Source organism: Schistocerca gregaria, chromosome X (assembly GCF_023897955.1).
Source record: "Schistocerca gregaria isolate iqSchGreg1 chromosome X, iqSchGreg1.2, whole genome shotgun sequence".
Taxonomy (NCBI): Eukaryota; Metazoa; Arthropoda; class Insecta; order Orthoptera; family Acrididae; genus Schistocerca; species Schistocerca gregaria.
This window is the reverse complement of record NC_064931.1, coordinates 556,108,344-556,135,315: the sequence shown is the minus strand read 5'-3', so window position 1 is coordinate 556,135,315 and position 26,972 is coordinate 556,108,344. Positions and strand designations below refer to the sequence as shown.

General features: G+C 43.6%; 1 protein-coding gene across 5 annotated transcripts in view; it reads left to right on the top strand.

The window, feature by feature from the left end:
* LOC126298590 (cAMP-regulated phosphoprotein 21) overlaps positions 1-26,972 on the top strand; it is a 1,220,135-nt gene that overhangs the window by 822,149 nt on the left and 371,014 nt on the right. For all 5 annotated transcript variants that reach the window (XM_049989965.1, XM_049989963.1, XM_049989964.1 and 2 more), the window contains 2 exons: positions 1,389-1,471; positions 26,426-26,542. In XM_049989965.1, the coding sequence (XP_049845922.1) occupies positions 1,389-1,471; positions 26,426-26,542 (200 nt within the window). The remainder of the gene's footprint in view (positions 1-1,388; positions 1,472-26,425; positions 26,543-26,972) is intronic.

Here is a 26,972-nt window from a genome sequence, read left to right as displayed (position 1 = left end):
GCCGAACGGATCTTTGACCGAGGATACTATTGCTAAAATTGGTACACAGTGGTACACAAAATACCCTCCGTCACGCACCATAAGGTTGATTGCGGAATATAGATGGAGATGCACCCGTCTCCAACTTTCTCTGAACCAACATAAATGAACATATATTAATGATCTGGGTATCTATTAGTCCCATGTCTGCTAGTCATAATTTAAGATAAGAAATTGTTTGTGGTTCTACTAGAAGAACACTTCATCAGACTCTTCTACAGACTACTTACTGCAGTTTTCCTTAGAGTATTAACTGTTATTTCAGAATGGTTTTATGTTTTCACATTTTGCTTCTTTTTACACTTTTGACCATTAACGATGCTATAAATTTTGTGGGGAAAGTTTCCTAGTTTGCTGACATGTTTCTTCACTACCTCGTGGAATCGTACAGCAGACACAGCCATTTTCTCTTGTTTGCTGAGAGGGACATTTCGTTACTGTCTCATAGAACTGCATAGCAGTCAGACCTCTTTCCTGTTTTTCCTACCAGGAAGATGTCGTTGACTTTCCTGTGATTTCATTATGATCAGATGGTTTGCCATCATTTCTACAACTTTTACTGCACGTAATTATACAAATTTATACACCGTATGACGAGCAGATTTTCATATGTAGTATGATAGAGTTCATTATGGCCTTTCTGTTTCTTACAGCTGTGTAACCATAAGGAAAACTTCCTATTAGAATTATTGTGCTATCAACCCTGTCTCCCCTTGCCTTGTCAGCAAATTTTAACTATGTAGTATGATTTCACATCTCCTTAATAAAGACCCAATAAGAGTTAGACAAGATATACGGAGCATCCCTTAGTCATACATATCAAGAAATAGTTTTGAATTCTGTGAGAATTATTTTTATTAAATCCACTTGTCATATTGAACTTTGGAGGAGTCTTTTACAGGCGCCATGATGTCTTTGTAAAACATAAATATTTTTGCAGGCATAACGTAACTACAGTATACTTAAGTCCTCGATGAAGTCGATTGTCCTGTGCTAATAAGCTTTATTGGTATTTGTAACAAAAATAATTGTATTTATTCTATACAATATTTGAAGCTAGCTTTATTTTGGCTACTAAAATTTATCATGCTTTCAGTTAATATCGCTAAATAATAGTGAACTGCTTACATTTACAATATTAAGCAAGACTTAATTTTCTGCGTGGCTTCCTTTCTTTTGTAGGTTAAGAAGTATTAACTCAGTAGTATGTCTTGCATTATTCTATCGATGATTAATTTTAGCTTTGCATGTTAAAATCCTTGCAGAATTTTGCTTCACTTCTCTTAAAACATTAATTTTTATGAAATACTTGGTGTCTGTCTACATACTAAGGTCTTCTACTTTTGCAGTTCCGAGTATAGTGGTACATAACGGCTCAAATAGTGCACCCGGAAGTCCAAAAATGCGAGCGCAGCGTACATTATCGAGACAGGTATGTTCCAAGACAACTAAATGCCACTTTTTAAATGTCTTCAAAGCTACATATGTCATATACGGTGTATGGTCAGAAAGGAGAGTAAAACTTTAATGAATGTATTAAATATGACAGTATGTGCATTTTAATACGAGTTTTCTAAAGAGCACTGCAGTTTGTGTTAATAACCTGCAGAAGATATTTTTATGTGACTTAGACGTTAACTGTCGAGGAAGTATTTATACGTTTACTGAGTTCATATTATTTCCTTCACTGGGTCTGTTATGACATACTACTAAGATTAATACATTTTTCTGGAATGTTCAGGACGTTTTACAATTACTATTACAGGCTTTAGGGGTTAAAGTGAGAGACTTAGTTCTGATAACGTATCTATGTTTGGAAATGTACCGATTGGATGTAGAAGTGAAATAAGTTTGAAGTTCGGGTCACTTGCGAACCCCTCGCTTCACGGTACGCACAGAAACTAAGGAGAGGTTGGCATTGTGATTTCTTGTTGTAGTTATAATATCGCGTACCATTTCCCTCCGACTAAACAGCGGCTGCAAGAAACTGGTATGTTCGCAACTAGAAGGATTGACGGTGATGCGCCAGGGACGAGTCACACTATCTACTTTGAAGAGGACGTCCGTTACGCAGAAGAGAACCTGACGAGTAATCGGCACGTTATCCACGCCATGGCTCTCTGTAGAGCAAACAGGTCACAACTCATTGTCTCCGTTGTGGGCGTACCGTGAAGCGGGAGATTTTAAAGTGATCTGATCTTCAAACTTATTTCACAACCAGACTTTACATTTCCATGCATGGGTTCCTTATCAAAACATTATCTACGAGGACGAGCCGGAAGGTAATTCCGAGTTTTAAATGTGACAACTGTTAAAGCTCTTTCAATAAAACAAATTTCGTTAACATCTTTATTCTTCATGTCTACATTTTTATTCCTCAGAATAGTCACCATGGCGATGAACACATTTCTCCTAATGAGAGACCAGTTTGTTGATACCGTCCCTGTAGAATGTCTGATACTGTTGGCATAGCCATAACCTCACCTCTGCTTGCATTGCTTCATCACTATCAAAGTGAAATCCTCGAAGGTATTCTTTAAGTTTTGGAAACAGATGAAAATCGGATTGGGCCAAGTCGGAGCTGTATGGAGGGTGATCAGTGACAGTGAACCCACGGCGTCGGATTGTTGCAGATGTCGACGCGCTCGTATCTGGTCTGGCATTGTCATCCTGAAGAGAGGATGCTCCATGTGTGTGGTAACTCTTCGAATTCGAAACTCTAGTACAGCACGCTATTTCTCACTCACCGACATAGTTAAATTTCACACGCAACGTTTCATGCTACCATTCGGAGCCCTCTAGAGGCAGAAAGCGGCAAATATTTAGACATAAATAATAACGATGCAGAATGTTAATAACGTTTGTTTTATTTAAAAATCTACATGTTTTTTAACATAAAAAATTCGGAGACATTAATTGTCAGCACTCTCTCGCAGTAAATTCCCTCTAAAACTCCTAGAAGCCTTTAATAGGAATTGTGAAACATCTGTATACACTGACGGAAATGGACAGTGTTGCACGATAAAATATCAGTCCAATATTTATCAAACTTCATGGGCGTGTGCATCACGTATGGGGTTTTATATAATTAGACTTTCATTTCATTTGAAACTGGTGTCCAAAATCATCAGTACGAGATGTAACCCCACAAGCTGGAATGTACAGTTTCATCAGTTGCATGGAGGTTGACACCCTCACACTCCTGAATTTCTCGCAATGCCTCAAGCAGCTGCTGTGTCAGTTCATGAAAATGCCTTGCTGGAAGATGATATGAAACAGTGTGTCTTCCAATCATATCCCAGACAGGCTATATGGATGACACACCGAATAGAAATCACATACTCTCTCCATTCCTTATCTTTATGAATGGCTTTTTCCATATGAGAATAAGCTCCAATAGGTACAGAAGTACTAGAGCATCAATTTGGTAGCGTTCGGCCGGGTTATTCGTGGTATAATGTTTCCCATTGCCAATAGTGTACTTCATCACATGCCCGGCTTACTTCCTACAGTAAAGAAAATGGATGCAGAAAGTTTTACTAGCCAGATCGAGTAATTTATACAAGGAAGGAATGGTGGGGTTTGACATATCACCGAAGACGAGGTTATTAGAAACGGTGCCGAAATATTTGACTATTGTCAAGGCATCGGTTTTGGAGAAACCGAGAGGCGAAACTGGAAACGTAACTGATACGGGCCAATAAACAGAAGAAATGCAAACGTTCTTCCTGTGGGTCCTACCAAGAACCATTTCATCCCTGGAACTCCCGCGCTGGGTCACCCGAAAGGATTCGCCGAACACGGCTATTACTTTAAACGATGGACGTCTGTTGGTTTCCAGTGGCTCAGTTATATCATACCTTACCAGGTGGGATTGACGGAGGACCTCGAAAGGGTGCAAAAAAGGGCAGTCGTTTTGTATTATCGCGTTATAGGGGAGAGAGTGTGGCAGATATGATACACGAGTTGGGATGGAAGTCATTACAGCATAGACGTTTTTCGTCGCGGCGAGACCTTTTTACGAAATTTCAGTCACCAACTTTCTCTTCCGAATGCGAAAATATTTTGTTGAGCCCAACCTACATAGGTAGGAATGATCATCAAAATAAAATAAGAGAAATCAGAGCTCGAACAGAAAGGTTTAGGTGTTCGTTTTTCCCGCTCGCTGTTCGGGAGTGGAATAGTAGAGAGATAGTATGATTGTGGTTCGATGAACCCTCTGCAAGCACTTTAATGTGAATTGCAGAGTAGTCATGTAGATGTAGATGATGAAAGCAAGTGTTTCCTAGATTCCTGTCCTGCACACCCGTAATACAGCAGTCCCCTAGGCAGGGGAACGCTGAGCAAAGGCATTCAAGCAGGTTTTCCTCACTCCGGTAAAGAAGAATAACAACAGCCAGCTCCGACTCCTTTAAACGCCATACAGTAGTCAGTTGTTAATATTATTTATACCAAAAGAGGCAAGGAACCCTTTTACGAGGTAACACACGGAGCAAGATGAGCACACTTGGGATAGTAATGTTATGCTCTCGAAAATCCGTCACGCTGCATATCCTCACATCAGGGGAATGCGGAAACAGGAATCCAAGTCCATTATACCCAGTTTTTTTAACACAGATTTCTCTCGGCATCAGTTGTAGGGGCTCCGAAGCTGTGACGGTCGATTTGTGACCAGTTGTGCAGAACTTGGCGTTTTTAAGTCTCGCTTCTCCTCGGTTACCACTGGTAGAACTATACATCTTGCATGACTTGAATTTTTTGTGTAGTTCTTCTGAAACACCTACGTACTCGCTGTATAGTTGCTTATGGTCAAGGCAGAAAAAACATAATTACTGAACTTCAATATTTGTTCCTTGGGATTGCCCTTTTGCCGTGAGTTTCCGCAATTACCTAAGTCCAGTACAGGCGACCCTATCATAGGACACAGTCACCTCAGTTTACATCTTCAGCCTTTCAGCAAATAGGTGCTGACAGCTCACAGCGCCTCAGATGACACGCAGACCTACCAGTCACAAAAATGGGACTCAAGCTCGCATGGTCGAGAGTAAGGATGTAAATAAATTGTGTCCTTTCTAAAAGAAACCGTTCATAGGAGAAATCATGCTATTTTTATGGGAACGGCAGCGTGGAGAACGTGGAGGGAAGGAGATGGGGTCCTCATGTTTTGATCTTGGGTCATTTGCTGTTTTCACACTTTAGAAATCATCTGTAACTGTATTTATCCGATGAGAAGAGAATTACGTCTTTTTTGTAATAAGTACAAAGTTGAGTATAGAAACATCAACAAATGCAGTTTTATGAAACGTATTGACTGGGTGTGCATTAAACGGCTTTACTGAAGTTCTGAAAAACCTTAGCGCGACCCGTTTCAATTTGACAAACATGTTACACCTATCAGTTGGTTGCACCAACCTGAAATTTACAACAGCAAGTTGTCAGCAAGTCACACATTTCTACAAATGACAGCGTCTACTGCCAGGATCAGCTTACATAACGGAAAAAAATCCGGTTCCGCCCATGGGAAAGAGAATGTCTTCTGCCTATGCGTACCATTTACAATAAAGGCTGGGAGAAGTTGTTTCAGTGGTTCGACAAATGATTTTCAATTTCCCGTAACGGCATAAAACAGTGAGAAAACTGGAGGCAACACTGCAGATGACGAGAGTGACGCTGGGGGCCCTTGCTGGGTGGTCAAGTACACTTTCTGTTAGCGTAGCTGCAAAATGTGGGTTTTTTTCTGTTGTGCGTGGTATCGTCTCTCTTGCTGTGCTAGGGCTTGCTTCTGCTGTTCCCGAGACTGATCGACCGCTTTTTCTTGTGATAGAGTTACTTCTATTATCGACACTGCTCGATCCCAGAAATGCACTGTCCATTTTGCTGATTACGAGTTCAGTTGTAAAGTTCGAACTACCTCACACTAAATCGCACAGTATTGCTTTCCCACACAGTACAAAAGCACTCACGTCATAAGGCGCAATGTGAAGATAGCTGTTAAATAACAGTTTGTGCCGCTTCTCAATCAGAAACCACTCCACTCCGTAACCAGAATTTGGCAGTAGCACAATCATTGACAATCCTCGTAATGTTCAGAGACTACAACAGTTGAAATACAACAGTCGCCGTACGTGAATCCGTGCGGAGATTGTTGGAGGTGAAGCACAGTCGACCACAAGTAGCCATTGGCTCCGTTTCACCAGAATTTGTTTCCTTGTGTCTATTAGACGCCCACACTTTTATTTTGTTGAATATTATGTATTCATTTTTGTAGGTGTTTGTGTGTTATGAGCATTAATTCCCCGTGTACTGACTTTGTAGGCTAGTTTCACGCCGCCATAATCGCCACTGTGGGCTGATTTAGTTCAAATTTGCAGTCGTTGAAAATATACGGTAGTACTTCCTTTGTTGATCAGTGAGCGACAGAAGTAACACTAATACTTAGTTCGTTAACTGCGTTTAGTTTCATCGTTTTCTTATGTGCTTCTGTGTAGAAGTGAGCTCTAACTTTGTGCTGAGTTGTGCTTATTAATGTTTTCAGCTGTGGGCGTGTTTTAGGCATATTACTCGTATTGTCATGTGATAACATTAGTAGTAACATTAGTAGTTCTGCTTGACTGAGCAGCCGATATTGTCTCAGATCTTTAGATTATCCGACCAGACAACGTTATACTCATTTAATTCTTCGTATACTTGGTTAGATTTGCGAAGGAGGTCAATGTCCCTGTCACTAAAATGAATGTCAGCCTACCATCGTCTGATTTCAACATATGGATAAGTAAACTGGCCTTAGTTGACTTGAGAGAATTGATTCTGCCAGTCTGTCATGATGCGCTGCGATCCAACAGTAATAAGAAGCTCCCTCAGTTTTAGAAAGTTCAGGCGAGCTAGAAGGTGATAACTACACTAGTTCGAATACGTAGCAACAAAGCTTCTACTCTTTCTCACTTACATCGGACAGTCATCAAGGATAACCCTTTTTAAGACTGTCAGAAGAAAGAAGAATGAGATGTAAACCTGCTGCTATTTTCCAGCAGTTTATTCGAAGCACAGCGAAATCTCTTACAGCAGAACCTTGTGAAATGAAGGCGGCTCTTCAATTAAGTGCTCCGGATATGTTGTTCATGAAGATACACAAATACACAAAGCACCTTTTGATTTTATACAAAATAGTTAAGTGTGTTCATGAAATTTGGTGTACTATCACTGGTTGCATAGACACTTCTGTTTTCAGGTGTATGCTTCCCAATCTCTGTTGAGCTCTCTTTCATATTCTATTCCATCTACAGTTTGCACGATTCTTGAACTATATGTATTGTGCCTATGTGGATGCTGTCATATGATCTTAATTCATTGCTCAAACTCTGCATATTTTGGTTTCTCTGTATAGTTTTAATATTTATACCAAGCCTTGGCAGTATTTTCAAAAAATACATGTGATGAAAAGTAGATGGATCAATATCCGTTGCACTGAACTGTAAGTCTTTCTTCTTCAGATAGTTAAACGCCCATCCTGAGTGGTACCGAAGCAATGTAGGGAATTTAGTCTTCGGGGACTGCGTTCGGGTTTGGCGAGCCCGAGATTCCAAAACCGTAAGCAGGTGTGGCTGCTAGTCTTCCTATAATTAAGTTCTGGGCTTGCATAAGTGCCCTTCGCTACTACACGTTGAGATGGGACTTTATGTGCAGTGTGGAGCAGGGATCTTCGCTTAACCGCCAGGATCGCGCAGATGGTGTAAACCTCTATAAACAAAGGCTCACTCTCAAGGCACTCTACTTGCCGGTGGCGTAGATGGCTGCGGAGCAGAATTTGCCGTTAGCAGGGAACTGCTGGGGCTCCTATTGCACCCAAAGTGACTGTAACACAGCATAGTTCTCTCGAATCTGTGAGAAGGTTTGAATGACCTAAAACTATACGCCTGCCTCACTGATGTCCATTTCTCGTAGAAATACAAATATTCGTTGCACTCGCCTATGATGGCTTTTCCATGGTGACCGCACAACTCATTTTCCGAAGTAGCTAACGTTGGAAACTCAGATGGCTCTTCTAGTTCATGAAATACGGAAGACAATAGGCAGCGGAGCTCAAGACGGCGCTGTTTATTGATTTTCAGAATACCTTAGATACAGTTCTGTCGCCTAGTAAGCAAAATGCTACCATACAGGGTATCCAAACAGCTAGGTGAGTATCCGGCTCGGACCCACCTACCACCTCAGTTACACAATTCGCGAACGTTTAGAAAAAGTTCACACGCTTTCACATGAGACAACACTAGACACAGAGACAAAGAAGGTACAACTTCCGTCCCGGTGACGGGGGTGGGGTAGGGGCAAGAGATGGCGACAGAAACGGCATGCGCCCCAATCAAAAATTAACACGCCGACCGCGTGAAGATACGGGATTAAGAACAGGAGAAAAATTTGAGTATCCAAACTGCTATGCGTCTGTATTGCAGACTTCCTAGCAAAAAGAACTCAGTATGTCATTCATAATGGAGAGGTGATGTCAGAAGTGAAGGGAGTGTCCGGTGTGGCTCAGGATTGAGGGACAGGCTCGCAGCTGTTAATGACGAGTATGAATGACTAGAACTTAATGTCTTAAATCAAATGAGGCTGTTAATAGACTAGATTTGTATCCAGGAGGTGACATCATTAGAAATTTGTACGGAGCGAGGTGATGCATTGGAAAATACCGGGCTCGTGCACCGAGAGGATTGTGATTCGATCCCCGACTGACCATCCAGATTCAGTTTTCCGTGATTAGCCTAAATTTCTCGAGACTAAAGAACTGATGGTTTCTCTGAAAAGGCACTGCCGATTCCCTTCGCTAGGCTCCCACAATCCGACCTCGAAAGATGTCTGTCATTCCTCCGTCGTTGGCTACACTTTACACTCTACATTTCCTGCTTATAAACCTACCTGGAAAACCATAACACTTGTGGATGACCAGCGCCTTTTTCTAAGAGTTGCAGCCCTGCTGAATGCAAATAAATGTAGATTAATGTCTGTAAATAGGCGAAAAAGTGCTATGTCGCTTGACTATGCAATCTATGTTCGGTCGCCGCCTTCAAGTATCTACAAGAATCTGTGTAGAGTGATTTGGTTATTAGAAGAGCTCAAAAATATTTAGAATAAAATTCTTAGGTTACATGGGATACACACCATCCGTCCAGTTACTTTCCGTGACTGATTTTATTTCTGGAGCATACGCGACGTCAGAGCAGTAACTACAGTGGCTCAGTTAGTGTAATCATCAGATGTGCATTCGACCAGTCATCTGTGAGAAGGCAGTGTACACGGCCGTAGTATGTCAAAGCTGTTTCACAAATCGCAAAGCAGCAAGAACTCTAAATCATGTCTTCAAGGCATTATCCCGAATGTTTTGAAGAAGAGAAAAATATGTGCGAAGTTTGTCCCGCACAACTTGACTCCTGAACGACAACAGCGACGCGTGGATGCCTGCCACTACTTGAATGAAATACGAAACTCAGAGGTTTTTTTTTCAGGAAAAAAATCATCACCGATATCTATACTTGGCGTTGTCAGTACGAACCTACCACAAAACGACGAAGTGCATAAGTTTGTATGATGAGTGAATGCTTTGACGAAATTACTGACATTCAAGCCAATGTGACAAGGGAGATAAGCAACATACCATTGACTTTTGTTTTCTGACAATTTCACATGACTGGATGATCTTTTTAAACAGTCTATGTATAGGAACATGTCAACAATATAACATATATTTGAATATTTAATCATTTATTTTTAGAAAATATACAGGTAATATTGGTCATCTGAGTTACATGGTGACCACAGCACAGAATCATGGAAAGGCCCTTTCACTATTTAAAAAATAATCCTATTTTTAACTATATTACATGAAGCGCTTTAAAACAACTTTTATGCACAAACCGCAGAACAAGGTTACATTTCCCACATTTTACTGCTGAATAGCCCTGAGAACCAAATCATCATCATCATCATCATCATCATCATGAAATGGCACTGGAGATACTGTCTTCGTTTTTCTGAACAAATTGTGCAGCCAGTGATTGTTTTCGACGCTTCCTCTTTGCTGCCAACATCAAACGGTATCGATGCCCCACAGATGAGTTTCAATGTCTTTATATTGTCTGTGTTTCCCTAAACTACGAACACCGTGAAAGTGACAAAGATGCTAACATTCTGCTCGCTGTAAGGATCCATGCTGGCAAAATTCAAGTATGATGACACTATAGAGTTGTTTCACCTCTCTTTTTTTCTATATTCAACGATTTAGTCGTTTTCTGCACTGAATGCAAGTTAGTTTTACTCCTTATTATATCAACAACGTCATTGTCAAAAAGCTTAATTAAGTATGGTACAGATGGCGTGAAGTTATATTGGTCACAATCAAAAGTAACACTATCTGTCAGACTGGATGCAATATCTTCCTTGCTCCTCTTGAAAGTTGCTTTATGCTGTATATCTGCCGTACCTGTAGTACGCGCTGTAGACAGTTACTCGTGTACAGTCACTGTATGAAGATCATATATATTCATCTCCTCATTTCTCGTCGTGATCTGGCATACGTAATACGCCACTCCTTAGTAGGGTGTTTGGAACATACACTGCCTGACAAAAGTAAAGCACCCATAAGGGGAGGAGGAAAGGAAATGAAACTTCACCGGTTGAGTGGGTATACCATGTTATTTCGGCTATTACAAAATCTAATCATATTTACAAAGAACTTGGCAGTATGAGACTATTTATCAGTATAACGCCTGGATACATGCCCTGATGTGGCTGAGAAGGGTGTCATAAAGGCATTTTATTCTCTGCTGAGGCGAGCTGGCCCACAACTGTTGTAACTGGTTCTTGATACCTTGGATACTGGGATTGCGATTGAGTAGACGTCCAAGTTGGTTCCACACATGATCTATCGAGGACGGATATGGAGATCTTGTTGGCCGGAAGAGAACCTCAACATCATACATACAATTTGTAGATACGTTCCATGTGTACAGCAGCATTTCCTTGCATTAAAATGGCACCATGATACTGTCGCACGAGGGGTAACTCATGAAGACGCAGGATGTTCGTAAAGTTCCGTGTGCCGTCAGAGCTCCCACGATCGCCGTGACCTGATATCATACCCGATGGCCCTCCACACCAGGAGTAATACCGCTGCACCCCGCCACAACATTGGAAGAATGGGACCTTGCCCCAGATTGCGACCACACTCATCGACGATGGTCATCAGAGGTACCTCGGCAACGCGATTCATTGATGAACGCAATGCGTCGCCATTCATCAGCAGTCCATCCGCCGGCCGGTGTGGCCGTGCGGCTCTAGGCGCTTCAGTCTGGAACCGCGTGACCGCTACGTTCGTAGGTTCGAATCCTGCCTCGAACATGGATGTTTGTGATGTCCTTAGGTTAGTTAGGTTTAAGTAGTTCTACGTTCTAGTGGACTGATGACCATCGATGTTAAGTCCCATAGTTCTCAGAGCCATTTGAACCAGTTTTGAGCAGTCCATCCAGCCTGGTCGAGGCATCACTCCAAACTTAGCCTTTGCGTTGTAGTATTAACGACATCGATAATTCTCCAATACAAATGTTGATAGTCTCTGACCAATGGTACACAATGACATAGGATGTTGCAGAGAGTCCTCGGATGACAGGTGCAGATGCAAATGGTATGATGTTCCTGGAGCACAATAAGACGGTCCTCCCTTGCGCCATTGACCGGAACAATAAAAGCGAGTATGCCTGCCCCCATGTTCCCATGCAATCAATAATCGAGACAGTTTCACTTGCAAACGCTCCACCAATCTGGATATTGTACGATTCGATCATCTGGCTAAACGAAGATCCATGATGAGGCCCTTTCAAAGTCTCTTAGGTACTAGTAACACAGTGTCACATGGCCATGCAGCATCTCTGTGGCTTTCACATTTATTACTCACCATCTGAGGCTGTACACACACCTTATATGCATTACCAGGCTTGTTAGCAACACTAATTCACTCTAGTGGCCGTTATACCAGTTACAGGGAATGGCAACGCCAATCATTTACATACCTGCTGATGGTGTGCACCTGTGCGAAGTTACACTAACAATCAACCACGTCTTCTGAGTACTTCACCTTCTTGTCAGGCAGCGTATCCGGTATCACCACCACTATTATAAACAGTAATATAAGTCACTATCACAATCAGACAAAAAAATCTCTGGTGGTAAAAATGGTATAAGAGCATTTTTTGCCATAGAATTAGCACGTTACCGTCTCCAGTATCCTGAATAACAGAGCAGTTACCATTAAAACAAAAAATAATGAAGCACCAAAGAAACTGGTATAGGCATGTGTATTCAAATACAGAGATATGTAAACAGGCAGAATACGGCGCTGCGGTCGGCAACACCTATATAACACAAGTGTCTAGCGCAGTTGCGGACGGAAAAAGATCCTGTAAGAACGGGACCAACGACGACTGAAGAGGATCGTTCAAAATGACAGAAGTGCAACCCTTATGCAAATTTCTGCAGATTTCAGTGCTGGGTCATCAGCAAGAGTCAGCGTGCGAACCATTCAACGAAACATCATCGATATGGGCTTTTGGAGCCCAAGGCCCACTCGTGTACCCTTGATAACTGGACGACACAAAGCTTCACGCCTCGCCCCGGCCTGTCTAACACCGATATTGAACTGTTTGTAACTGGAAACATGTTGCCTTGTCGAACGAGTCTAGTTTCAAATTGTATTGAGTGGATGGACGTGTCGGGTATGAAGACAACCTCATGAATCGATGGACCCTGCATGTCAGCGGGGGACTGTTCGAGCTGGTGAAGGCTCTGTAATGGTATGGGGAGTGTGCAGTTGGAGTGATATGGGACCCCTGATACGTCTATATACGACTCTGTCAGGTGACACGCACGTAAGCATCCTGTCTGATCACCTGCATCCATTCATGTCCAGTGTGCATTGCGACGAACTTGGGCAATTCTAGCAGGACACTGCGACACCCAACACGTCCAGAATTGCTACAGTGTGGCTCCAGGAACTCAATTCCAAGTTTAATCACTTCTGTTGGCTACGAAACTCCCTCTACATGAACATTGTTGAGCATATCTGGGATGCCTTGCAACGTGCTGTTCAGAAGAGATCTCCACCCTCTCGTACTCTTGCGGATTTATGGACAGCTCTGCAGGATTCATGGCGTCATTTCCCTCCAGCACCAATTCAGACATTAGTCAAGTCCATTACACGTCGCGCTGCAGCACTTGGGCATGCTCGCTGGGGCTCTGCACGATATTACGCACGTGTACCAGTTTCATTGGCTCTTCATTGTATAACCAAAGACGATTAACAGCTCATTTACGGGTGGTTTTGCCTTCAAGTAATGTGTTTTTCGGGCTAAATTTTAAATAGCTGAGACTTCTTTCTTTTTTCGTTATGTCAGCTGGAGTGCGTTTGAACTTGTTTGCTTGATGTGACAGCTTCATATTTTTCGTCTCTTCCCAAAATCTCTACAAGAATTGACTTTGTTGCTTCTTGCGCTCCTCTTTCCATTTTTTGCCGTGGTTTTTAAGTTTTTTGCTTTGTCTGCGAATGTGTGATTTACAACTAGGATTCCAAAGACTTTCTATTCTATTCTCTGATGGAATCTTCTGTGGCATTCATTTCTCATAATTCCTGCTTATGTTCTTCTAGCCAAGTGTCTTTTAAACTTTCAAGAATTATACAAAGTAGTTTTTTGTTTATCTACTGTTGTCTAATCTGTAGATTTGACTACAGAACTTCAAGCGTGTTCTACCTACTACATTAGTGAACTTTTCAAGTTCTATGTATAGTGTTGTATTCTTTTGCACACGCAGGTGGAAAAAGAGAACAGTCGTTTAACATTCACAATCAAATAGTATAACTCTTCATTTAGTACTTAAAAGTACTCATCTTTAGAGCTCTGCACTGCTGCAACTGACGGAACCACTCGTGGAATTATTCATACAATAGTACGGAAGTTATGAGCAATTGGTAGGTCGCTGGAGGGAGTTTGCCTCATCTGCACGCACAGCTCACCTAATTCTCGTAACTTAATGGTAGTGAGGCAATTAAGTCTGACGCTACGTTCAATCACGTCCCAGATGTGTTCGATCCGGTTCAGATCTGTGGAGTTGGAGGGCCATCATATCAATTGTAACTCTCCACTGTGTTCCTCGAACCACTCCATCACATGTGATATGCCACATTATTTTGCTGAAAAATGCCACTTTCGTAGGGAAACGTAATCGAACTTGGTCTGCAACAAGTTTACGATACTCCTCGGTCGTCATGATGTATTGCACGAGCTCCACTGGAGCCATGGATTCCTGCGTGCGTGTTCCCCAGAGCATAAAGGAGCTGACGCCAACTTGTCTCCGTCCCGCGATACAAGTGTTAAGGAGCTGTTACCCTGGAAGACGACGGATTCGCGCCCTCCCATCCACATGGTGAAGAAGTTATCGGGCTTCATCAGACCATGAAACGCTCTGCCACGTCACGTGCTCATTTCAGTAGTAGTTGCCGATGTCGTTGTGTTAACTTTGGCACTTGCAAGAGTTGTTGGCTCCGTAGTCCCATCGTTATTAGTGGTCGATACACTGTGTATTCAGACACACTTGTATTCTGTCCCGCACTAAAGTCTGATGTCAGTTCCGCCACAGTTCTCTGCGTTTACCTGTCTGCGCTGCCTACGACGTCCGATATCTGTATTGAGGAGTGGCCGCCCAAGGCCACGACGTCAGGACGTGGTTTCACTTCGGTTTCGCCAACTGTTGAAGACACCCACCACAGCACTCCTCCAACACCCGAGCCTCCGGGCGATCACAATGTGCTCTCGTTCAAACTGTGATAGGTCGGGCGCCTTGTCCGTTCTACACACGCACAGCACGCTCACTGATACTATATCCACCGTGCGTGTGTCTGACTAGCAGTAATTCGTCGCCAGGTGACGCAGCTATCGCCTGGACGCGTTTATATCGAGAATACATCGGTGGTGAAAATGTTCTGGCTGATCAGTGTGTAACTGTTTATTTCCGCAGTAAACAAAGAAGCCACTGAAGACATTGATGTGCATGGAACACTAAATGTTCTAAACGTAGATGCTACACATACTGTCCTTTAGGCAAAACTGCCGCGTTTGTTCCATATGGCGGCATTTCATAACTGCTGCGTGGCGGCGGCGCCTCGCAACTCTCGGGAGGCATGGCTCTTAACTCGTCCTGATTTTGGCGCCAACGTTGACGCTGCGTGGACATGCAGTGTCTTTGCGGTGACCAACTGCCGATGTTACGTTATTTAAGATAGACGACACGGCATTCCTTCCCCCTTCCTCCCCCCCTCCACCCCTCACTGCCACCCTATCCCCTCACAAAAATCCGAACCGGCCTAGTGTAAGGAGAAGGAGTAGTACGACGGTGGGGAGGAGAGGAGAGGCGGAACACCGACAGAGCTGCAGGGGCAGGAGCCGAGACCGTATTCAACGTCGAGCACCACCCACACCCCGGCTTCCGCCCTGAGCGTGGCCGGAAACGCCGCCCGGAAGAAACAGCCGCAGGCTGCGCGCCGGCGTGCGTAGGCGCAGACTCAGGCGCTGACGTCGTTTGGGTGCCAAAGACCGCGACGGGAAATTCCGCTGCGCCCGGCCGGATGACCGGACGCGTCTCCACTGACCGCGGAGCAGGCTGCCAGCACAGCTGTAACGTTGTAGGCGGCTCCAGGTCGAGTTCCGTAGGTGTCCCTGACGGAGGAGGCGACCGTGCTACAGGAGTAGGCGACTGTATCTGCGACGGCGGCTGTAGCAGGCCCTGGAGACGAACTGAGTCTGTGAACAAAATGAGGCGGAATAATCTCGAGAAGTAATAGGCCTAATTAGTTAGGTTTAAGTAGTTCTAAGTTCTAGGTGACTGATGACCTCAGAAGTTAAGTCCCATAGTGGTCAGAGTAAGAGGCCTAAGCTCGTTACGATATCACCAGTGCAGCCCCGTCGGACTCTGAGTGGTGACGGTGGACCGCGAAATCACATTGGAAGCTACACCGTGGTCCCATTTGCGACACCAGCGATCTTATACGTGACTGTCACTGTCACTGTAAAATTGTTCAAAGTCGCACGACGTAAACTGTGGCCGGTTATCAGACGCAATTACTTCTGGCAACGCTTCGATACAAAAAACTGAAGTCAAGGCTGACCCAATACTCACAGCGTAGTGACGGTCATACTCATGGGGACGACGATGGATAACTTGCTGTAAGTGTCCACTACCAACAACCAGCGGGCATTCCAATATGGACAGGCCAAGTCTATGTGCAGGTACTGCCATGGTCCAACAGGGTGCGGCAACGCTTCGGTACAAAAAACTGAAGTCAAGGCTGACCTAATACTCACAGCGTAGTGACGGTCATACTCATGGGGACGACGATGGATAACTTGCTGTAAGTGTCCACTACCAACAACCAGCGGGCATTCCAATATGGACAGGCCAAGTCTATGTGCAGGTACTGCCATGGTCCAACAGGGTGCGGCAACGCTTCGATACAAAAAACTGAAGTCAAGGATGACCCAATACTCACAGCGTAGTGACGGTCATACTCATGGGGACGACGATGGATAACTTGCTGTAAGTGTCCACTACCAACAACCAGCGGGCATTCCAATATGGACAGGCCAAGTCTATGTGCAGGTACTGCCATGGTCCAACAGGGTGCGGCAACGCTTCGATACAAAAAACTGAAGTCAAGGATGACCCAATACTCACAGCGTAGTGACGGTCATACTCATGGGGACGACGATGGATAACTTGCTGTAAGTGTCCACTACCAACAACCAGCGGGCATTCCAATATGGACAGACCAAGTCTATGTGCAGGTACTGCCATGGTCCAACAGGGTGCGGCAACGCTTCGATACAAAAAACTGAAGTCAAGGATGACCCAATACTCACAGCGTAGTGACGGTCATACTCATGGGGACGACGATGGATAACTTGCTGTAAGTGTCCTCTACCAACAACCAGCGGGCATTCCAATATGGACAGGCCAAGTCTATGTGCAGGTACTGCCATGGTCCAACAGGGTGCGACCAATCAAAATGATGATGAGGGGGAGCGGCCTGTTGCTCCGCACACGTAGCACACTCTGAAGTCATCGCATCTACCTGAGAGTATGTGCAGCTATGTACAATGACGCCTGGCTAACTTTTTGGTCTGGACGACAACCCAAAACCCTGGTGTAACAGTCTGAGTAATTCCCGTTGGAGGATCTGAAGAATCATTGCATGAGCCCTCTTTCTGTGTGAAAGTAGAGGACGCCGCTCTGCACTGAGGTAAACGGTAGCCAAATCCTCTTGCGTCATTCTTTATCCGTCTTCTATGCAACAGCAGTCAACCTGTCAGTGGAGCCTACGCCCTCTGGCAACACAGCAACTATACCGTAAAAGGAGGTGCTCACTGCAAGAACTACAAGTTTGGGAGGGTCGAAGTGTATCAGACGCCTGTCACGTAACAGTGTGTCATTTAAGGGCTGACGAGCAGTCTGATAATCACTGGACCAGATAAAAGAAGCAATCTTGAGGTGCAAATAATTCAGTGGAGCCGCGATCTGAACGATTTTTGGTGCGAAACGAATAAAACATGTCAGTATTCCCATGACTACTTGCAGTTCTGTCACATTTTTGGGGGCAGCAAGTTGCCAGTGGCACTTGAAAACGAGTGAGGCGCAAGAATGCTGTGCGCATTAATCACATGACCTAGATACTTTGTTTCCGCCGGCCGTGGTGGCCAAGCGATTCTAGGCGCTTCAGTCCGAAACCGCGCGACTGCTACGGTCACAGGTTCGAATCCTGCCTCAGGCATGGATGTGTGTGATGTCCTTAGGTTAGTTAGGTTTAAGTAGTTCTAAGTACTAGGGGACTGATGAACTCAGATGTTAAGTCCCATAGTGCTCAGAGCCATTTGAACCATTTGAACTTTGTTTCCGTGTTAGAAAAGGAACACTTGGGACGATTACACTTTAAACCTGCCGCTGATAACACTTTGAACAATGCTTCCGGATTCTGCAATTGTTCATCTGGCATACAGCTAGAAACGACTACACCATCCAAGTAAATAGCACATAATGGCACTTGTGAAACATCTTTGGAAAATCGGTGCTGCATCGGCTGCTCTGAAACTGAAACGGACCCAGATGGATATTGATCACAAAATTGTTACTGGTTACTTCTTCCAAAGACAGTTGCACATATGCCTCGTGTTAATCAGTTTTTGAAAAACAAAAAATTATCTTGTCCTAGTTTTTCCGTCGAATATTCCGAGCGGGGTAAAGGGAAGGAATCAACAACAGTTGGTAGACTGACAGCAGCTTTTAAATCAGTACATAGTCTTTGTCCATCCCATGGCTTCGAGAGAACGACAAAATGGAATTCCCACTGGCAAGCAGACACAGGTTTAAGACCATCACAATCCTCCCAACTCTGCAATTCCGCTGCTAGCCGATTCCGTAGAGCCCGTAGCGCGGGACGAGCTCGATAAATTTTGACTGTACATGGTTTTTTAACGTGAGATTGACTTGGAACACCGATGCCCTTCCAAAACTACCATCAAACAAAGAACTGTAGTTGTCACATAGTGCAATGACACTAGCAAACTGAACAGCCGAATTGGCTTGCAACACATTTCCTTAAATTGTCAAGGCAAATAAATCAAAACTATGCATTCCAAATATATATATGCATTCCATATATATATATATATATATATATATATATATATATATATATATATATATATATTTGCATCATCGTGAACGTGGTACATGGAAGAAAACTGTGTAGAACCACGCAAAGTAGCAGGCGAACTACACATGCCTAAAACAGGTATATCCTGTCCGATAAAGTCTGATAGCGTGTCACTTGGCTGACACAGTTGGGGGCTACCTAACCTTTATACGTTGCACGATTGAGCAACGTATCAGTCGCCCCAGTGGCTAACGGAAACGTCACATTCTTATTCGCCAACGCAGATGTACAAAAAAAATTGTTAGAATTCCTGTTAATAATTGAAGATTGTTTGTCCCGGCAAACAGGTTGAGTAACAAACTCATCTGTTTGCACAGACGCAGCAAAACAACCTACATGTGCTTTGAGACAGTGTGGCATCCAGTCTGAAAACCGTCCGGCACCAGATCGTTAAAGACACACTGTATGTGGCCCTGCTAGCCGCAAGCGAAACTCTTTGCCTCCCGACACGGCCACTGTGCTCTGTCATGTGCAGTGTCAGAACGGGCGGGAAGGAGGGACGGGGGGCACTGCTCCGTGATGTTGCTCGCGCTTTAGCACACAAATGGCCGCGGAGCTTGCGTGTCAAGTTCAGTAACGTCTGCTGCGTCCTGAAACTAAATTATTGACAACACAATCTTCAGTCTGGGATTGGAAGCTTGAGAGTAGAGGCCCGAATGGGTGCGCCCGAAACACTGTCAGTGACAGCATCGCGAAGCATTATATCGCTATAACTTAAGCCACAGAACATTTGAAGTCACAGTGTTTTGTTAACCCATGCTGTCCTGTGGCCCACTGATTTTAGGACTGCCCAGGTTGCTGTTTGAGCCGAAAGAATTTATAATTTATACCTAGCAGCTGCCACATATACTTGCGATTCAAAATGATCAGACAAAATGGTTCAAATGGCTCTGAGCACTACCGGACTTAACTTCTAATGTCATCAGTCCCCTAGAACTTAGAACTACTTAAACCTAACTAACCTAAGGACATCACACACATCCATGCCCGAGGCAGGATTTGAACCTGCGACCGTAACGGTCGCGCGGTTCCAGACTGTAGGGCCTAGAACCGCTCGTCCACCGCGGCCGGCAAAATGATCCGACAGTTTGGGCACTAGTTCATCATATAGCACTTCGCCAGAACAAACGTCTGGAAATAATTTGACCGCCAAACGGTACAGTTCGCAGCTAACATCGACAGGAAAAAGTAAATGCGCTAGGTACCTGTGGTGGTGTAAGTGTGGCACTCAGCTGTAATCTGGGACACATATTCTGCCCACTCTTCGCCTTGTCACACAAACTCTTGGGACGCAGGCACTTAGGCCACTTGCTGCACTGGTTGAACTTGAACAGACTAGAGCGGAAGTTGTGGCGCTGCCGCTGCCTGTAGTATGCCTTGAAGTGTTACTAATAGCTGGTCACTATGTTGTCTCTGTAATTGTGTGATCTGAGTTAATGCCAAGTTTGGCACTGGAGTAGGGATAAACACGATATGCACTCTTACTTTACTAACACGCAAAAACAGTGCCATAAAAAAGGACGGATTACTACAACACGCCACAGCGAACGAAGAGAGCGACCTTCCCGGTGCCACTGTTATATACTCCTCTGTATACGCAGGTGGAAAAAGAGAACAATCGATTAACACTTACAGCCAGACAACACAACTTTTTATTTAGTAGTTAATGACATTTATCTTTAGAGCTCTCCATTCCTGTGACTGACGGGATGGCGCGCGGAATTATTTATACAGACATAACACGTAATTTCCACAGTAAACCAAGAAGCAGCGGAAGACACTGAGCTGAATGAAATTGCAAGTCTGTAGGTCTTGCATTCCAAATGTTCTAAATGCAGATACTACAAGCACTGCCCGTTAGACACAGTTAACCACTCGTAATATACAAGTCTGACAAGCTCGGAAGAGCGACGACTTTATCCACTGGAAGCAGAAGCAGACTCGATCCCAACTTCAGACGGAACTGGCGCGCTTGTCCCTTGCGGCCGAGTTTCATCATCGCTGCGCAGTAGCGGCGCGTCGCAAGTCCCGGAAGGCGTGACCCTTTTGCCTCTTCCGGACTGGTGTCGCTACGTGGACATGCAGCATCTTTGCGGTGGTCGACTGCTCGTGTGACGACACTGCATATAGGTCCGTAATTTTTCTTTTAATCCATAAGTATGCCATTTATTTCAGTGGGACTATACATTTTTCCTGGATTTTTTTTCTTCCTTTGCAATTTCATTATTACTTTTATGGCCTCCTAAAGGTGTACTCTCTGACGCACACAGTGCTTTAGGCAAGACAACTGTCTTGTAATGCCGAAGTTTCCTATTACAGGATATTACTTGTTTATTGTAGTGATTCCATATTATTCTGTACGCTTTCTGGAATTTGGTGACTCTAAATTGGCTTTACTGTCTACTTCAGATGGTACTATGATTGCCCCGAGATATTTAAAAGAAGACAAATGTGATACTGTGTCGTATTGTGTTTGTAGTGGTGATCTTCTGGTATTTTATGTAAATTTTCCATCAAATGAGTATTCACATATGATATTTGAAGGCCTGTCTTTGATACTACCTCGTGTCACTTCTCTATGACGTACTTAGTTTCCTCACTAATATTAGCGAAGATAGCTAGTCGTCAGTAAGAGATAAGCCCTTCACTTTGATTCTCTGCCCTGAAGTCGCGATGTTTATACCCTCGATTTATTTTCTCCTTTCTCTGATGACTTTCTCTAACACAATGTTAAAAAGAACGGGGCAGAGGTCATTTCCTTGTCTAACTCCTGTATGTACTTCAAAAAGATCAGATACTTCGCCCAGAAGCTTCACCTGAGACCTTCTCTAGTCTTCCTGTCTATCCTGAGCTCTTATATAGCGTTCAAAAGGGTTTTATCTGTCACCAGACCCATAAGCCTTCTTGAAATCCACAAAGGTTGTATACATGTTGGTTCTACGACGTATCTTTAATATTGTCTTCAAACACCAACTCTGCTCAGCACCTGATCTGCCTTTCCTAAAGGCTGCTTGATATTCACCAATCAAATGATCTGTTCGCTGTTAAACTCAGTTTATGACAGCTTTGGAAACTGGAAATTTGTGGTAAGGTCTTATGGGACCAAACTGCTGAGGTCATCGGTCCCTAAGCTGACACACTCCTTAATCTAACTTAAACTAATGTATGTTAAGGACGACACAGACACCCATGCCCGAGGGAGGACTCGAACCTCCGACGGTGGGAGCCTCTATGACAGCTTTGGAAAGAACCTAGTATGTAACTTGCAGAAGAGACACGCCTCCGTAGTTTTTGGGGTCAGCTCTGTCGCCTTTTTTGTGCAACGGATTTACGATACCTTTCTTCCACTCCTTTGGAATCTTTTCAATTTTCCTTATCTCTGCTAAATGTGCTTCTTCTTATGAGGTTATCTCGTGCTATTTTTTGCGGTTATGCCATCCTCTTGGCGCTTTTTTATTTATGAGGTGTTGAATTACCTCTTCTGTTTCTTGAATTGTTGGAGGATGAGAGCCTAGGTTTTGTACATGTGTTTCAAAACGCAATTTTCCACTGAAGGATCACACTTTAGAAAATTCTGAAAGTAATTAGCAAGTATTATGCATTATTTGTCTCTAGATTTCCATTATTTAGCTCCATACTTGAAACTTCCTGGCAGATTAAAACTGTGTGCCCGACCGAGACTCGAACTCGGGACCTTTGCCTTTCGCGGGCAAGTGCTCTACCAACTGAGCTACCGAAGCACGACTCACGTCCGGTACTCACAGCTTTACTTCTGCCAGTATCCGTCTCCTACCTTCCAAACTTTACAGAAGCTCTTCTGCGAAACTTGCAGAAGAGCTTCTGTAAAGTTTGGAAGGTAGGAGACGGATACTGGCAGAAGTAAAGCTGTGAGTACCGGACGTGAGTCGTGCTTCGGTAGCTCAGTTGGTAGAGCACTTGCCCGCGAAAGGCAAAGGTCCCGAGTTCGAGTCTCGGTCGGGCACACAGTTTTAATCTGCCAGGAAATTTCATATCAGCGCACACTCCGCTGCAGAGTGAAAATCTCATTCTGGAAACATCCCCCAGGCTGTGGCTAAGCCATGTCTCCGTAGTATCCTTTCTTTCAGGAGTGCTAGTTCTGCAAGTTTCGCAGAAGAGCTTCTGTAAAGTTTGGAAGGTAGGAGACGGATACTGGCAGAAGTAAAGCTGTGAGTACCGGACGTGAGTCGTGCTTCGGTAGCTCAGTTGGTAGAGCACTTGCCCGCGAAAGGCAAAGGTCCCGAGTTCGAGTCTCGGTCGGGCACACAGTTTTAATCTGCCAGGAAGTTTCATATCAGCGCACACTCCGCTGCAGAGTGAAAATCTCATTCTGGTAGCTCCATACTTAATCATATACAACCGTTCGCTCAAAGAAAGATCCATACCCAAAGACTGGAAAGTTGCACAGGTCACACCAATATTCAAGAAAGATAGTAGGAGTAATCCACTAAATCACAGGCCAATATCGCTAACGTCCTTCCTGTGAAGCACAGCTAATTCTTTATTCACACGAAGTGCTGAGTGCGGTTGACAAGGGATTTCAGATCGATTCCGTATTTCTGGATTTCAGGAAGGCTTTTGACATTATACCACACAAGCGGCTCGTAGTGAGATTGCGTGCTTATGGAATATCGTCTCAGTTATGTGACTGGATCTGTGATTTCCTGTCAGAGGGGTCACAGTTCGTTGTAATTGACGGAAAGTCATCGAGTAAAACAGAAGTGATTTCTGGCGGTCCCCAAGGTAGTGTTACAGGCCCTTTGCTGTTTCTTATCTATATAAACGATTTGCGAGACAATTTGAGCAGCCGTCTTCGGTTGCTTGCAGATGACGCTGTCGTTTATCGACTAATAAAGACATCAGAAGATCAAAACAAACTGCAAAACGATTTAGAAGAAATATCGGAATGGTGCGAAAAGTGGCAGTTGACCTTAAATAACAAAAAGTGTTAGGTCATCCACATGAGTGCTAAAAGGAACACGTTAAACTTCGGTTACACGAAAAATCAGTCTAATCTAAGAGCCGTAAATTCAACTAAATACCTAGGTATTAAAATTACGAACCATTTAAATTGGAAGGAACACATGGAAAATGTTGTGGGGAAGGCTAACCAAAGACTGCGTTTCATTGGCAGGATTCTTAGAAAATGTAACAGACCTACTAATGAGACTGCCTACACTACGCTTGTCCGTCCTCTTTTAGAATACTGTTGCGCGGTGTGGGATCCTTGCCAGATAGGACTGACTGAGTACATCGAAAAAGTTCAAAGAAAGGCAGCACGTTCTGGATTATCGCGAAATATGGGAGAGAGTGTCACAGAAATGATACAGGATTTGGGATGGACTTCATTAAAAGAAAGGCGTTTTTCGTTGCGACGGAATCTTCTCACGAAATTCCAATAACAAACTTTCTCCTCCGAATGCGAAAATATTTTGTCAACACCGACTTACATAGGTAGGAACGATCATAAACATAAAAAAAGGGAAATCAGTGCTCGTACGGAAAGATATAGGCGTTCATTCCTTCTGCGCGCTATACGAGATTGGAATAATAGAAAATTGTGAAGGTGATTCGATGAACCCTCTGCCAGGCACTTAAATGTGATTTGCAGAGTATCCTTGTAGATGTAGACGTATAAAACACAAATTTGGTAGTTTACACCATGGTAAGTCCTCGAGGAATATCTTGTAGAAATTTCGGGTGTTGTTTTCCTCGAAATCGTGATCTATTTCCATGAGCCTGTTTCAGTCGTAGCCACGTGTTACGCGTCGAATTGTTTTTGATGTTGATTTTCGTATCTTCAGGAAGGATTCCCATCTTCCAACTGACTGATGTCCATTCCAGTGATTCCATCCACTGATTAGCTCATCTAGGCATCATCGTACGTCGTGTTTCACAAATGGCTCCAAGCACTATGGGACTTAACATCTGAGGTCATCAGTCCCCTAGACTTAGAACCACTTAAACCTAACTAACCTAAGGACAGCACACACATCCCTGTCCGTGGCCGGATTCGAACCTGCGACCGCAGCAGCAACGCAATTCCGGACTGAAGCGACTAGAACCGTTGGGGCACAGCGGCCGGCTTGGTGTTTCACAATCTGTGTTTAACTTCTTGGGTGGCTGTCCTCATTCCATGCCTGGTGTTTGTAATGTGTTGCTGAGGTCTGGCCACTCCTTGGAATTTTATTATTGTACGACACGAGCGAAAGTGTCGGCGTTTTTCTTCAGACTGTCTGTACCAACTCTTGGGAATCGGTTCCCGTTAGGTCTGAATATGTTTGATGGGAACCTAAATTTGATTTGTGTTAAGTAGTGAAGAAGCAACTCCCTCCAGTACTCTGACATTTTGAATCTCATGCGTATTCTTTGCAGAAACAGCCACAGGATCAATCTGGAATTCCACTAATAATGAGTTAGGTGACCTCCAGGTTTTCTTTTTGTATATGTGTCTCGTAAGCTTTGTAGACATAACACTCAGCGCAAATAATATACAGAATCTTATTAGACGTTCTATAGTCTTATTCTTCCAGCGATGCACTGAATGAAATCCTATTCTTCTCTATTTCTTCTCCATGCCAGCCTGTTCGTTAAAATCACATAATAATATCTCACAGTGTTTGGGGAAATTGCTTGTAGTTTCTGTAGGGTTTTCCAAAATTCTTCTGTTTTCTCAGGGAATTTCTTGTTATCACTGTTAGTGGGAGCATGCATATTTAGAAAGCCATATGCCTTGTTGCTTGATTTCACTGTAGGAAATGAGATTCTTTCACTTGGGGAGTTTGTAGAATGAACCGAAAAAAGAAAAAAGTCTAGCAAACATGGGCTCTGAAATGCATATCTTGACAGCCATGGGAACGTATCTTCGTTACTGTCAAACACATCCCTTCAACTGAACAAGTGCTCATAGCCCTTAAGGTATGCATTTCAGAGCCTATGTTTATTTGAAAATTTTTTCTTGTGTTTGTCCATACTACCTGATCCTAAAATGGAAAGCAAAGAACTTGCAGTAGAAGAGATCTGACTCACAGTATCGAAGATGGAGACGTACACATAAGGTATCCATTTCAGAGCCAGTGTTAAACAGACTTTCTTCCAGTGATCGTCCCTGTTTTATCCCTGAACATTGACCATTCTTCCTAGGACATTCTGTAGACACATCCTCTTAGTACAACATAAAATGTTCATTGTCACAAAGTACACCTAAGCACACTGCACGATACGAATTGCCAAGACATTTGAAAATTTTCAGATTCCGCCTCTCGATACAGAGTTTACAATTACGCTGCTACCTGTAAATATTTTATACATACTGAATTTATCTTGGACACATCAACTTATTACGAAATTAAAACATGAATTTTAAACATAAATACCGTTAGAAGAATACAGCAGAGCAATTTTTTATTGCCATTCTCTCTCTCTCTCTCTCTCTCTCTCTCTCTCCCTCTAAAGTAGTCCGGACGGTTAACCAACTGCGACGTTGACGCTGACTCACATATGCAAAAAATGAGTTACTTTTTCTCTCATTTCTGACAAAATATATGTTTCGCTGTGTTGCAGGCGGAAGTGGAAGAGTTGGATGATGAACAAAATCCTACACCCAGTGAGGAGAGCCTGGGAGCAGAAAAGTCCGTTCCTGAAACAGCAGAAGAAACACCACCTCCGTCCAGATCAAGAGTATGCACATTTTATTTCTTAATTTTTTTTCGTATTCAGGATAGGGCTGGAGGCGAAATGTTTCTCTTTCCTAGACCAGTACCACTAACAAGGATCATTTTCATTATGAAATAGGCTCTAATAAAGCAGCTAGATATAAAATACGTTATCTGCACATCTGCAGTAAGATGTACACGAAACCTGAGTCTCAAACTAAGCCCCAGGAAGTCACAGGTGATCCTTAAATTGTACCGAAAGTTAATATATGGACTATTTCGAGAAGCCGTTCCTCACGTACTCCACGATGGTAAACGTTCTCGGAATAATAGTAAACGAGGATATAATTGGGCAGAACATGCAGTTAACGACATGCACAGTAAAACCTATGACTGTTTGCCTAAGATACATGCGTAACATTCAGTTGTTTGACCAGATTAGTCCTCAGGCTCAG